The sequence below is a fragment of the Delphinus delphis genome, chromosome X (genome assembly GCF_949987515.2).
Source record: "Delphinus delphis chromosome X, mDelDel1.2, whole genome shotgun sequence".
Classification (NCBI taxonomy): Eukaryota; Metazoa; Chordata; class Mammalia; order Artiodactyla; family Delphinidae; genus Delphinus; species Delphinus delphis.
Genome location: NC_082704.1, coordinates 21,208,485 through 21,224,409, shown reverse-complemented (window position 1 = coordinate 21,224,409; position 15,925 = coordinate 21,208,485). Strand labels below are relative to the sequence as shown.

At 41.1% G+C, this 15,925-nt stretch overlaps 1 protein-coding gene across 1 annotated transcript; it reads right to left on the bottom strand.

The window, feature by feature from the left end:
- Nucleotides 1–2,791: 2,791 nt before the first annotated feature.
- On the bottom strand, nucleotides 2,792–4,496 carry LOC132418348 (DDB1- and CUL4-associated factor 12-like protein 2). Its single transcript, XM_060002162.2, has 2 exons — nucleotides 4,448–4,496; nucleotides 2,792–4,176 (listed from the first exon to the last, which is right to left on the bottom strand). Exon 2 carries the CDS (start codon nucleotides 4,163–4,165, stop codon nucleotides 2,792–2,794), a length of 1,374 nt encoding a protein of 457 aa, XP_059858145.1. The 5' UTR covers nucleotides 4,166–4,176; nucleotides 4,448–4,496.
- Between the last annotated feature and the right edge of the window lie 11,429 nt (nucleotides 4,497–15,925).

The following is a 15,925-nucleotide window of genomic DNA, read 5'->3' as shown; positions in this document are numbered from 1 at the left end:
GGGAGCGTTTCCCAGCGTTTCATATCACTCATCTTCCCAGCAATGAGAAATCTCATTCTGGAATATATAACCAGTTCTTCACTGGGTGTGTTCTCCTGATGCCAAATAGGCACCGCAAATTCAACATGTCCGCAATTGAGTTAATCACCCTCCACGTGTATCATCTGTGGCTATATTTTCTATATTCATTTGTTGCCACTATTCATTTGCATTCAATCTCAGAGCCTTAGAGTCCACCTAAATTCTTTGGCTTTCTTCACCCTTCACGTGAAATACCAAATACTGCTTGTTCACTTAATTTTCCCCTCATTTTTCTAATACCTTCCTCCCTCTCCACACTTACCTCAAATATCCTAGCGCAGGCTCTCATCATCTCCTTCTTGGATTTTCTTCAGTGACATGTGATGCATTGAATACAAGAGAAACCAGGGTGCAATAAACCAGGAAACGCTACTAGCTCCAGCTAAGCATTTAAGAAATGTAGTCTTTTATAATCCATCTGCAGATATGTGAACCTGAACTGTAGGTGTTCTCTGCCTTTGGTTTGACAGTATTTTTATTGCTTGCCCTCATTTCCTCATATTCTTGATCTTTGTTTCAGAACCTACTTGGTACTCTGACCACAAATCTAGTTAACTCAGCCACAGTGGCTTAGAAACAAAGGATCAAGATCAAGTGGATATCTGATTGGCAAAGAGCACAGAATTTGATGACACACTGTTGGCAAGAGTGTGGTAAAGCAGGCTTGCATACATTACTTATGGGAGGTTAAGTTGATAGGACCTCTTTGGAGGGTAATTTGGCAATGGCTATTAAATATAAAATTGACCCAGAAATTTCATTTCTAGGAATTTATCCCTGCAGATACACTTACACATGTGCATAAAGATGTATGCACCTAAGTAATCATTGCAGAACAGTTCATAGTAACAGAAAATAAGAACCAATATAAATGCTCATCAAAAGTGTAATGAAGAAATAAAATATGTTCCAGCCATATTTTGGGGAATAATATACAATTAAAATGAATTAGGTAGATATGTATGAGAAAGACTCTAAGGTTTTGTGATAAAAAAGGCACAGGTATGTAAAACATGTGCTACCATTTGTGTAAAAATTGCATACACACATACATATGTGTTTATATATGTATAGACTATCTCTAAATGGATAGACACACAAGATGTACTGCCTTTGAGCTATGGGCAGATCAGGGAACTTGGGGTATGACACTCACTTTTCACTATACACCTTTTATAAAGTATGATTCTTTTTTCATATGCAAGTATTACTTAAGTTAAAACAAAACAAAACAAAAATAGAGACCAAGTGGGAAGTCTTGATAGATGTAGTTTAAAATATATGAAATATCTGCATATGTAAAATGGCATACATCTATGCCTTTTCCTCACATGGGAAGTAACATATACATGTACACAAATACACAGTATATGTGAGTAGGTGGTTATAAGCACAATATGTATGTTTGTGTAAATGAAAACCAGTGTGTTAAATCATCTTAAAAGCACGACAAGACCCCTAACTGTCCTAACCTGTAGCAAGTATATTTAGATAAGGTATTGAAGATGTCATTGAATGTTTTAACCCATAATAGAATAAGTTTGCTGTTCAAAAACAAATGTACAGAGTACTGTATGCATAGGTGATATTTCAGCTTCAGTTTCTCTCCTGGAAGATTTTGACTTTGATAAATATATTCCTAGAAGGACAATTAAGAAAAAGTAAAATGTACGTTTAAGCATTCAAAAACTTCAGCCTAGCACTTAATTACTAAAATGCTGAATATGTTTTATTTTTTTTTCCTGCAATACATCATATACTCAATCCAGATAGAAGACTTAGCCAGGTATACAATAAAAAATTGTCAACACCTGCATTGAGCACAACAGTCAGCCTTTCTCTGTAAATGGCTGCCTGGATAGTGTTACCTGAAATGTAAAGAAATGTTTACCCCAAAAAGTACCTCCCTGATTGTCCTGCCACATATAGGCCAGTTTTGATTAGCTCTTAAAATCTGTACCATAAATGCTACCCAAGGAAGCAGGCCATAATACAGCAGATTTAAACAAGAAGGCTAAATTTCTACTAAATAATCAAAACTGTGATTAATAGGATGAACATCATTGTAAGATTTCTTAACAAAGAGAACATATTTTAAAGTATTTTATACACCAACAATATACAAACAACAAACACTGAGTTTCCAACCTCCAAATGAAACATACCCCAAATGGTGGCAATCTAGAACTTGAAATGCATTTTCTAATTGGAGCAGGGCTATAAACCTGCTCTGTTACATGATGGGTTGTTCCTCAGACCAGCCCAAAAGACACTTTTTAGCACACATTTTCCAGAAATACATCTGAAATGTGTAAAAGACCTGAACATACTGTTGAAATATTGATAAAACTAAAGCACTAAATTGTTGTCGGAACCATGACTACATCAGCCAAGAGAAACAGCATATGTGAATCACTCAGAGAGAACACAGTTAAGGATTAGTCAAAATTCTTTGTAAGAGAGGCAAAAAAAAAAAAAAATGGTGATATTGGAGGAGGTGCAGAAAAATCTGAAAGCCAAGTTTTGATTGCCCAAGAGACCACTTTTGCCTTCTGTTTCTTTCTGTCTCTTTGCCTAACACACTGAGCAGAGGTAAGTTGGGCCCTTTCCACCTGGAAGATAAAAGCCACACAGAGTAAAAGCACAAACACAGAGTGAGAGAGGGGACTGGAAGGTGTATCTGGGCACTTTGAGGACACGGAGGCCATCCTTAGCTCCAGAGGCCGGCATAGTTCCCGTGGAGGCCGGAAGGGAGAGGCCCCCCAGCGACGAAGAGTTTCATCTCGGGCCAGTTGTAGCAGTGCGTGTAGAGCGCGTTGGGGAGCTCGCCGATGCCACCGAAGTAGTTCACCCACAGGTCATCGTGGTTGAGCCAGCCTCTGCCACAGGTGAGCTTGAGCTTCCTCCCTGCGGGCCCCGGAGGGAAGTGCGGGCTGGCCGAGGCCCTCTCCTCCAGGAACGTCTGCGCGCGGATGTCATAGAAGAGCAGGGAACCGTGGCCCGTGCCCACGGTGACGATGTGCTGGTAGAAGCTCAGGGAGCGCACACCCGTGCCGCCCTCTCGGGAGCACAGGGGCCGGATGTTCTGCTGGCGCTGCCGCGGATCCAGGAAGGAGACGTGGGACTGGGAGCCCACCGCGTACAGGGACAACTCGTCGCAGTAGGTCAGGCACACGTTCTCTCGGCAGTAGGGCAGCCTGATGGACAGCAGCCTGGACAGGTTGCTCTGGGCTTTCCACAGGTGGAAGTAGCCGTCCAGGGACACGGCTCCCAGCTCCTGGTTCTTGCCGCTGAAGGCCAGGGCCCGCACCTTGCGGTTACTGGGGTTGGTGCTGGCCCTGGGGATGGTCTCCACGTCCCTGGGACGGATGTGGGCGTACAGGGGGAGGCCCGCGTCGTTGTGCCAGGCGATGCTGCCGTGGAACATGTCGGGGTCCATCTTCCAGAGCGCCACGGTGCCGTCGCGGGAGCCACTCACGGCCACCGTGTCGCTCATCCAGGCGATGGCGAAGATCCAGTCCTTGTGGCCGTGGCGGTCGCCCAGGCACACGGGGTCCAGCGTGGGCAGCTGGTAGACGGCCAGGCTGTTGGGGTTCTCGCCCCCGGTGGCCAGAAGCGTCTTGGAGGGATTCAGCTGGATGGCGTGGATGCCGCAGTTCGGCTGGGCGCGGGCCGACGCGGGCCCGCGGTCCCGCATCAGGGGGATGCGCGTGATGTGGCCCGACTGCACGTCCACCACGAAGAGCGTGTTGCACTTGGTGCCGCACACCACCTGCCTGGCGTTCAGCCACTGCGACGCGAACACCTTGTTGAGGGTGCCCAGCGCCAGCTCGCGCTCCCTCAGCAGCTCGGGCAGCTTCCGCACCGCGTAGCCGCGCAGCTTGCCCTCGAAGCCCGGGAGCCCGGCGCGGCCCCGCGCCCCCACCTCGCGGCCCTTCAGGTAGTGCAGCAGCGAGCGCAGCGCCGCCGGCCGCTTGGGCTTCTTGGGAGGCAGCGGCCCGTCCCCACCCGCCGCCGAGCCCAGCGACGACGCCGCGAGCGCCGGCGCTTTCCGCTTCCTGCTACCTGTTTGCCTCGGGGCCATGGTGGGCGGCGGGCGAGTGGCGGCGGCGGGGACGGCTGCGTCGGCCGGGGGCCGGGGCGTCCGCGGGGCGCGGAGCCAACAGAGTCCGGGGCGCGGCGGCGACGGAGGCGAGGGCGGCCGGGCCGGACGACGAGAGGTGGCCGGGGGGAGCGGAGCGCAGGCGGCGCGCGGCGGCTGGGGTGGCGGCGCGAATCGAAGCGAAGGCGGGAAGCGCGGCCGGCGGCGCGGCGGGAGCGAAGTCGATGTGGGACGAGGACGACGCGGGGGGCGAGTGCGAGGGGGCGGAGGCGGCGGGGGGAGCGGGCCTGGGGTACTGGATAGCACACGCCGGACTGGGAGGGGTGGGATAGGTGCGGGAGCGAGGGGGAGAAGTGGAGCCCGCGAGGAGGGGGAGACTCACCCAGGACCAGCGCTTCGGGATTCCCAAGGCTTCTCCGTGTGGACACATCTAGTGCGCCTGCCCATGCCCCCTGATATCCTACTTGGGGAGTTTCACTACCCTCTGGACAAGAACCAAGTAGCCTTCTTAAAATCCTTACTTAAATAATTCTGAAAGCTAAAATACAGTCAAGTATGAGGCTAGAAGGAGCGCTGAAGTTATCTGTCGAAGAAACAAATGTGCCCTTGGTGCAATTTCGGGAGACTCTTTGCTGCAATTAGATAGTGAACTTGACCAGGGATGGTAGTGTTTGGCAGAGGCAAAGAGGCCCTCCCCATTAGATCTCGCCTGCAGCCCCTCCTGTCTCAGCCCCTCTACCGGTGTCTGTTAAAATTTTTCAACCTATTTTTTAAACCAGTTTTTCCCTGTATTTCTCAAATTGAGTCCCCTGAGCTCCTGCACCAGAATCTTTGAGGGGTGCATTCCAAATGTAGTTCCCCAGGCTCCACTTCCCGCCGGGGTGGGGTTAGGACCCTGTGGTCAAGAGGGAAGCCTCAGGATCTGAGGGGACGGCACTGAGGATGGGCGTGGGTGTTCAGGGTGTTGACTTCTCTTGAACCTCAGAGCCCTCAGGCGGTGGAGCTGACTGGAAGAGGGCTAGGAGACTGAGGGATACCCCTTTCTCTGCTCTGGGGAGGGAAGGGTCAATCCTCACTGTCAGTCTCAGGAGAAGCCCGGGGAGCCTGGGCAGAGCCCTGTCATGTGTGAGAGGCCCCCTGGGACGTTGGCGCAGGGCCCTGAGGGATGCACAGGATTTCCAGAATCACATAGTGAAGAACTTTCCAAAAGGATATAACCACATAAACACAGTGGTGAAGAGTAGGAATTCAGAGCATGCGTTTAGCAGTCTAAGGATTTGGACGGTCCATACGTGGCTCTGCAGCTTCAGAGCAGCCGCAGTGGCAAGCCCCTATCCAGGCATGCTCAGTTACGCAGAGTTGCAAGTGGCTGGTGGCTGATACCAACTCTGCACACACCCCAATCTTCTGCTATAAAACTGTGTTTGCTCAGTGGGTGCATATGGGGAGGGGAGGTGGATTAACTTTTCTGATCCATCAGTGGAAAGCATGGGAGTTACTTTGTTGCTGCTTTTATGCCCCTTCACCAAGCCCTTTTTGCGACCCCACCTCAAATGCACAAACTCCAAGTAAGTAAACCATGGGTCCTTCCCACCACTCCAGTCCAGCTGCGAAGTCCCAGTGCCCACTCCTCCCCCATATTCCTCCCCATGTTTAATGCGATATCAAGATGTGGGTGAGGATGGTGGATAGGGAGTGACCTGACAATGAAAAGAGTGCTGACAACTTCATAATTAGAACTGATGTTACTCGAGAATAACTGACTGCAAATTCCTTTAACTTAACCTACCATGATGTTTTCCTTTTTTTTTTTTAATTCAACCTCAGAAAAATGGATATTATACAGTAAGACTTCATGGCATATTTTTTACTGTTGTGGTAGAACAAATAGGCTGAACGTTTGGGGATATAGATAGATAGATAGATAGATAGATAGATAGATAGATACAGACATATTTCAATTGTAAAAATAATTCTTATAACAGCTATTATTTATTGAGAGCCTGTTTGTGTCATGGGCTGGAGGGCTGTGCTAAACACTTCGAATGCTTTATGTGCACTCAGTCTCACAATAGCTTGGTGACGTAGGTTCTATTTTTATAGCCATAATTTAAAATGAGAGAACTGAGGCCCAGAAAGAGTAATGATGACTCCCCCATGGTCACACAGCTAGTAAATGGTAAAGTCGGGTTGTGAATCCCGGTCTGACTCCAAAGCTTTTAAGCCTAACAACTACTCTATATTATTCTATAAATACAATTTTTCTATTTCTGCCTCTTTAAAAACTGTGTAAACTACCCCATCATGGAAATTTTACAGGTGTTGCATCTTGTGCATTTTTGAGAGACAGCCACAATTTCTAAAATACATGAATAAATACTGAATGCAAATTATGTATAACACTTTCCATAGAATATTTAAAGGCCAAAATACGATCTCTGAAGCACATTTTTTTTACAAATTCTTTTAAATTAATATTTATGAAATGTAATAATATATGCCTACATTTGTTTGGTTTTTGTTTGGTAAAAATAACACCCATATAAATTGTCCTGGTATTATGTCTCCACTTTTTTGATAATATAAATATGCAATATTTATGTATAGTAATGTGTTTGTAGTCAGTGTGCAGATTACTATTTTGTATTGATAAATGAAGTGTGTTAATTTTATCTGGAATACAATACATGAAACGCATTTCATTTCATTTATGTCTGCACTTTCAAATTTCTCTGAGCTTTGTACTTAAAGATGTAAAACTTCCAGACCAGAGCCAAGTTATGTTGAGAGATTTACAGTTTTTTATGTCAACTTACAAATTTGAACCTTTATTTACATTTTATTGCTTCCATTTTTAGGAAAACACAATGTCTGATAATATATAAAGTCATGCACAGTACATTTATTGTTAAAGCAGTAGATGTAATGGCCTGATGATAAAATTTCAGATGTCTGCATGGCCCTCTGAATGTCAGGGTCTCCATTACTTTTTGTTACCTGTGAAGACCACTGTGTGTATGAGTGTAAACATCTTGTCAGTCCTTACTAATCTATCTGTACATTCATTACTGCTTTGTGCTACTAACATATACCCGGATAAATTTGTATTAGCCTCACCTATCTCCCCTACACGATATTCCCCTCCATTGGATAGGGGCTTTTATGTGTGGTTTCAGGGCACTGTCTTATCCTGTTCTCTAATCACTTAATATGTTTAAATGTTATTTTCTTAATCAGATTGTAAACTCCTCAAGGGGTTAGGTAATGTTTTCTACTTCTTTCACACCATCACTTCCTTCTAGATATGCACTAAATGGTTTGTAAAACTTGATTGTCCTGTTGATAAACTAATAGAAGAAAGGAGAGAAAACAAAATGAAATATCAAAAAATTACAAGTAAGATATTTTGAAATCAAATTACTTAAGGGAGAAAGCGAAGGATTTGAATTGATTTGTGATATTGCCACATAACTTGTTTGAAGTTATATAAATATATATATATATATAACTTCAATATAGGTATCTATCTATATATATTCAAAAAAGTTATGTGGAATTATTGTCTATATCAATTTATCTCTCTATATTTATATGTGTTTCTTTTCAGCCTACTGAATAATTTTATCAACTGTGTCTACCTTTCTAATCTATGAATGAAGAAAAGTATCTGTCTAGCCAAAAAATGTTAGATTACCAGTTTAAAATTAGTTAAGGCCGAAGATATTTTACTGTGATATAATGAACATAAACTTGGTTGTTAAATATGACTTAAATTATTTTGAAAATATTACTATTTTTCACTTCAAAACTAAAACAGTCTCAGGACAAAGGCACTGAAAGAGAAAGGCAGGGTAATAAGAAAATTGGAAGGTTAGCAACAAGTCTTTTTGAAGAACTGATCAATTCTGAAACTTTCTTTTCACATTCTTCTATACAAAAATAGATCTTACAAATACAGGCTTTAGAGATTGGAGCACATTGTCAGGTATAAAGGCATTTGTCTTCAGAAATGAGGTTTATAATTGTTTCTGATACATTGTATATAGATGTAAAGCAAGGCTATCCTCAAGAATATTTTTGACATCTTGTCTATATTTGTATGTATAGCTTTTCCATTATCTTTATCAACAAGTATAAGGCACTAAATAAAAAAAGAAATATAGTTAATTAAGCTTGTTTGAAAATAATATATGATAATGATACACTGTTATTTATAACAGACACAAGGCAAACTATTCTTGAATGATTAAATTGAATACATTTTCACTTAATCTCTGATTATAATACAGCCATAGCATTTCAAGCTGTGACCTTGTCAAGCCTCCTAAGATAAGCAGCTGTGAACCTGGTTTGTAGTCAGATGGGAGGCTTCCTCCAAACCTCATGATGCAGAAACTGGTGGAGATGACTCAGCAGGCTATGTTTCCCCCAACAAAGGCACTACTAAAGGCATATGCTGTCAGATGGGGGAATAACGGAAAGATTTATCACATTATTTCATTTACTAGAAACAGAATTATAGGGAAAGAGGCAATTTTGACTCTATGACCTCTTCCTTGCCCTTTCTCTCTCTATCTTCTCTAAGAGGAAGAAATGTGTCAGAGCCCAAGCTTGGACTTTGTTTATTGAGAGGGTAGATTCGATGCTGGTTATATGTTTTATGGGAGGCACAACAGTGTAGTGGTTAAGAGAGTAGACTTTGAAGTCACATAGCATGGTTTGATTCTGTTTCTGTGGTTTTCTGGTCTTGGAACTGGGTCAGTTAGTATACCTTCTTTGGATTTATTCCCTTATCTATAAACATAGGATAATAACACCTATGTCCTGGGGTAGTTTTGATGATTGAATGAGTTAATACATAAAACCCACTAAGAACAGTGTCTGGAAGACTATAAGCTCTTAATAAATTTCTCTTAAACCCTAATGGCTTTCCCTCCTTTCCCTTATTTAACTTTATGAAGACAACTTGGAAGCTGCAGAAAGGGGGTTTTTGAGTGTGAACTGCAGCGCAACACACACTTATACACTAGTACACACAGGGATAAAATATTTGGAGAGCTAGCTACTTGTCTGCTCACATACAGCTCATCAATCTCCATTATCTATCCAACCTATAGATAAACATTCTGTCCAATCTATAGGGTTAGTGTGAGGGTTATCTATAGAGTTATAGATAAATATTCATATGGGAAGAATGTATTGTAGGAACAACTTTATAGTATGCTAGTAGATGAACCACTGTACAAAAAATAGATCTTTTCTTTGATTGGGGGCATTGCCCACTGATGATAGTAGTTAAATTGGACAGAAGTGACTGTAAAAATGTATATAGATCACACTCTAATGTCAGATGGGTACATAAAGGAAGCCCGTAAAGTTCATTGATAAACAATTCTATTCCATGTTCTGTAGTGTCTTAACTGGATAGAGATACCCAGTTATTACTTTCCCTAACTTAGATACCCACTTACACCTAGCCTCAACTACACCATATATACCAATGCCTCCCAACTTTTTATCTTTGTCCCAAACTGACATGGCCAACTTTCTGCTTGACATTTTGGACATCAAGAAAGAACTTCAAACTCAGCATGTATAAGCTCAAGATCTTGAATGTGACTCCCATGCCCCTGATCTTTTACTGTTTCCTATCTTAATAAATAGCACCACCATCAGTCCAGCTGTGTAAACTTGAGTCCTAAGAATTATCCTTGAAACCCAATGCTCCTCATCTTCAGGTCCCATATCTATCTTCTAACATTTTTCAAATCCACTCAATTCTCATCCTCTCCACTGCTACCACCCTTTCCTGAGCTACTGTTTCGTCTTGACTTGACAACTACAGTAGCCTCCTAACTGATTTTCCTGCAACCACTTTTGCTCTCCTCCATTAAACTCTCCACACTGCAGCCAGAGTGATATTTTCAAAATGCAAATATGGCCATGTCACTGATCTGATTTAAACAAACCAGTGTTTTCCTACTGTCTTAGGATAAAGACCAAAATCTCTAACACAGCCTATGAGACCCAGCATGATCTGACTTATGTTCTCCAGCTACATTTCTACCTTCTTTTCATTGCTTTTTCTGCTCCAAGACACACTGGCCCTTTTTAATTTCTTCAGTGACATTACATAAGTTCATGCCTCAGATCCTTTTTTGTATGCTGTTCTCTCTGCCTGGAAAGCTTTCTACCTGCAGGTCTTCCCACCTTTTAACCCCCACAGATACCTGACCTTGTTAAGTTCTTATCCTTCAGATTTTAGGTAAGTTATCACTTTCTTATGGAAACTCTGACTACCCAGACTAGGTCCGATCTATTATACATGGAGATCCCCTTAACTTTATTTCATGGCATTCACCACAGGTGAAATGGCATGGTTATTTCTGTGACTCTTTGTTTAATGTCTGTATCTACCAAAATATTGAATGAAAACTTCGTGAGGACAGAGGCAGTATCCATTGTGCTCACTACTGTATCTCCAGTATTTATCATGTCATAGAAATAATCGGTGTTTGTTGAATAATACTGACAGAAATTTTAGAGACCCTGGATCTCTGTTTAACTGGTACATCAGAACCCCAAAACTTCATGCTGTTTGATCAACCACTTCTAACTGAACACAGCTTGGAGGGAAGAACTTTTGCTACCGTCAAGTCAAACATTACCTTCTCCACTATGATCACTTCTTTGACTCTACCAGATAGGCCTAAGAGCATCTTTTTTTGTACAGTACGTACATACTTCCATTATAGCAATTAACTTACTTCACTGCAGGCATTGACTCATCTAATTCTAAAATAAGTGCAAGCCCCTTTGAAGTAGAAATATTTTTTAAAATATATTTGGATCCCCAGAACCTAGCACACTGCCTGGCATATAGATGGCCCATGCACTTTTGCTGAATGAATGAACAAATGAATTCGGCCTCTATCCAAACCCTTGCTAATAAAATATAATAGCATTCTGAAGGCTGATTCACATACTTTCAGTTTTATTCTTGAATCACCTTAGGCCACCAGGAGACTGTATCATAGGATCATATTAGCTTAGTATTTGCTGAATCAGTTTCACTCGCTTGCACTTTAATGTTATGCTTTAGGCAGTTATCAAAGGTCATTAAAAAAAATAGCCAAACAGCTATACGGATATTCGTTCTGCATTTATTGTAAATCTGTTATGAAGGGCACTGTTCATCACATTGTTTAATGTCCCCTTTATACAATGTCACACAGAAAATTAATTTTATAATATAATGACAAAAGCCTTTATCTCTGGAATTATTATATTTCCTCCTTTCTGACCTTGAGAACTATATCAGAGTGCAGACTATGAAGTCAGAGAGTCCTTGGATTTGAATCTTGGCTCCACTTAAGGGTTTAGTTTTGTGACACTGGGCAAGATCATTTTTCCAACTTCAGTAACTTCATCTGTAAGATGAGGATTATAACACCTACTCTCCGTGGCTGTAGTGAAGATAGATACAATGTCAGTGCACCTAGCAAAGTTCCTGGCACACAATATGTGTACAGTATATAGTAAAAATCATTTAATTTTTTCCCCTTGGCCGCTAGGAAGCACAGAGGCAAACTTGATACTTAACTATAGCAGCTATATCAACTTTTCCACTTTTTCTTGACCTGATTTTAATTTTCTTTGAATTTTATTTTTTAAAACTACTTCAGGGCTTCCCTGGTGGCACAGTGGTTAAGAGTCCGCCTGCAAATGCAGGGGACACGGGTTCGTGCCCCGGTCCGGGAAGATCCCACATGCCATGGAGCGGCTGGGCCCGTGAGCCATGGCCACTGAGCCTGTGCGTCCGGAGCCTGTGCTCCACAACGGGAGAGGCCACAACAGTGAGAGGCCCACTTACCACAAAAAAAAAAAAAAAAAAAAACTACTTCAATTAATTATGGAAAGGAGGCACATAAAATATATAAAAGGATTATTACCTGTGAACTCTGAACTACAGCAACAACAAAAATCTCCATTAGTTAAAAACCCTAAAGTTATAATTATCATAGACTAATGTAGTATAGGAAATGTCGAGATTTAAGGGACAGAGAAGAAAACCTCAATATTTCTACAAGTGCCCCCCTTTAGGTGCCACAATATATTACATCTCACCATTAGGGATTCCTCTTCCAATAGGACTCTTGAAATGTAAATACATGAATATACATTAAACTATTACTTGTCATCAGAATCAGGAGGATCAAAGACAGGAAGGATTGCTTAGAGGAAAAGGACATGAGGAAGAGAATAGAAGGGGAGAAAATGGTTAAAATATTTTGAAAAGAGAAAAAGCTGGAAATGAGGGAAGAATGCAGAATACTGATTTTGCTCATATCCTAATTTCCTTCAGGTAGACCATATCATACTGTTCTTTGGGATATAAATTAAAGAAGAAACAATTACTTTACAATATGTCCTCTAACTAAAGAGCCCTATTATGGAATATGCGTTTGAAATGATCACAGATATGCTTGTGAAAAAAATGGAAAAAAATGGGCAAGATGCTAGGACAATAAGGTAGATTGCAGTGTGAATGATTAATGATTAATGGTTGTATTTATTCAACAAGGATTTGTTACATGCCTGTGATACACTAGAAGGCATTAGATATTAGGAAATACCAAGATTAATGGGACATAAAGTCTTTCCCTTCAATGAATTGTCATTCTAGTGTGACAAAGAGGCAGAATGGAAGGATAGGAGACCGAACTCATTCACCAAACACTTACATGGATAACTACTATGTATCAGGAACTTTGCCAGAACCTGTGTGTACATCACATATATTTTTTAAATTAAAAATTATTATTTACATATATTTGCATCTATTTAAATAGATATACGATATATATATCGTGCATATAAAATATGATATATATCGTACATATAAAATATTATATATATATAGTACATATAAAATATGATATATATATCATATATATATTTGTTTATAATAGCTTCCAGGTTTTGATAACCTGTGTTGCACTACAGATTTTACGTATATTATCCTATACTTCACAACGAATCTGTGTAACAGAGGACATTCTTTCAATTTTATAGATGAAGACACTCAGGTTTAGTGAAGTAAAATAGCTAGGAAGTGACAGAGGCGAGATTCCAACCAGGCCAGTGTCCTTTCCCCCATTGCACTGTGTCCGCTACAATATTCTTTTCTGGGCCTTTGCCAGTACCATAAAAGTGGTGAGTGTGGCATGAGGTAAGTCAATATGCTACAGTCTCGGTGCCTGGCCACTGAGTGATTTGGAAAGCTACCCCAATCTGGGTGATCCCCAGCCTTCCTATTTTGCCCTGCCAGCATCTTGCTAGTTGTGGTACATAGCCTCTGAGATGGTCCCCAATGAGCTCTGCCTCCTAGTTTCCATACTCTTATATAATCCCCACTAGGCATTTGACTGGCCTAGTGACTAGACTCTAATCAATTTAATACAGCAAAGATGATGGGATGTCACTTCCATGAGTAATTTACAAAAGACTGTGACGTCCATCTCCCCCCTTCTCTCACTGGCTCACTGTGAGAGAGAAGCCAGCTGCCACGTTGTGAGTTGCCTTTTAGAGAGACTCACTTTGTAAAGGACTTGATGTCAGCCTGCCTACAGCCACATGAGTGGGAGTGGATTCCCCCTCCCCTGCCCCCAGGTGAGCTATGAGATGACTCCACAGCCCAGGCTGACATCTTGTTTGCAGCCTGATGACACACTCTGAGCCATAGAAACGCACATAAGCTGTGCCCAGATTTTTCTGATCTACAAAAACTGTGAGATAATGAATGTGTGTTGTTTTAAGCTATTATGTTCTGGGGTAATTTTTTGCATAGCAATAAATAATTTATTCATTGGGGGAAAATGTTTCCCAGATTTGTACATAGTTGATTCAACCAGAACAATGGCTGGGCTAGTGACTCAACATGGTAACAAGTACATGACTTGAGCTCTTGAAACATTAAAACATTTACTGAGCATTTGCCAAGCACCAGACCCATAGAAGATTATCTTAGTTCTTTAAAACAAGTCTATGGAAGTACTGTATTCAACCCCATTTGGCTGATGAGGAAACTGAGGCACAGAGTTTTCCAAGTTTGCACAGCCAGTAAAGTAGCAATGCTTTGATTTGCACCCAGTGCTGACTCTAGAGCAAGCATTCTTAAATAGATAGCCATGTTGTCTCAACTCTGCTATAATATTCTCAGTACATTTCCTAGAAGTTAGCTAAGTGGTTCTCTCTCCCCGTCTTTTTTTTTTTTTTGATAAGGACATAAAAGGAATATTGATGAAATTTAGAGATGAAATTAAACTGGGAAGCAGAATGAATATGAAACATAACAAACATGTTTCAAAAATCTCAATAGATTGGGGCAATGTTCCAAATCTAGCATGGTGACATTTAATGGGAATATGTGCTAAATTTGCATATTAAAAATTTTTAACTATAAAAGCAAAATGACATGGCTTCACACTTAGAAATCCATGTTAAAGGACTTTGGGATTTTATTTAATAATAATCCCAAAGAGTGAATAAGAAAGGTCCTCTGATTTTAGACTGTGATAATAGAAGTGCAGTACGTAGAAGAAGCAAAAGATAATTTTACTCTTTATGAGTACGTTAGATTACATACGAAGGGCTGCATTCAAAATTAGTCACCTTATTTTAAAAAACTTTAGACCCGCTGGAAAAGGGCATTGTGGGGGTGGCTGCTGACCCCCAGGGGACACTTTGAAAACTTGGGGTGATTTTTGTCTTAAAAAAGTTTTTAGTTGTAACTTACACATTGCAAAATATGTTATTTATTATAAATCTATTTCATTGAATGTCTCATTTATATTAAAGTTCAAGAATTATATAGACTTTTATAGGTGATGTGTGTAGGTAGGCTATATTACCTATGAGTTTAATTTCAGTAAAGGGGATGTAGCAAAATATGGTCATTAAATCTGATAAGCTTGATAAGAACAGCACTGGAACATATTTAGGGCAGAACAATCAGGGTGGTGAGGAGACTTGGAACCAGATCATTGGGAAACTGGAAAGAGTTGAAGTGTTGTGACAGAGAGAAGAGAAATATTACTGTAGGGTAGCATGAGAGTTATCTTAAATACTAATAGCTTGTCCTGCAGAACAGATACTAGAATTGTTTTATAGTGTCCTAATAACTAAAATGAGATAAACAAAGGAAATTCCAGAGAGCATATTTCAGGGAAATACAAGGGAGACCTCTCCAACAAGGCATTATCTGATAGAATGGGCGGCTTCACGCCATCGAGAGTTGCAAGTTACTATGTGTAGTCAAGTGCTATCTGCTTTAGTGACTAGTACATGTGAGGTGTTCAGTGACTATGTGTTGAATAAATGAATAACTTTCATATAAAAGATTCAAACATTAGACTGGTCATTTGAATTAGATAAACTCTAAGGTTCTGTCCTACTCTGAAAGTTTGTGATTAAGACTGGAACTGAAAAATATAGGTGTGTTATATATATTTGTAAACTATGAATTTCAGAATGGGAGGCTACACATGTGATGATGAAAAGAAAAATAATAGCATGTCTGATCTGTATGCTATAGAAATGTCAACCACCACAGTGTAAAATAGATGATGACTGTCAATCTACACAATATACAGAATCTCAAAATTGCCAAAGTCTGTTTTTAAAGCATAAATTATTAGCTCAATTTTGGTAAAGTTTTATAAATTGGCAGGCCATATTAAG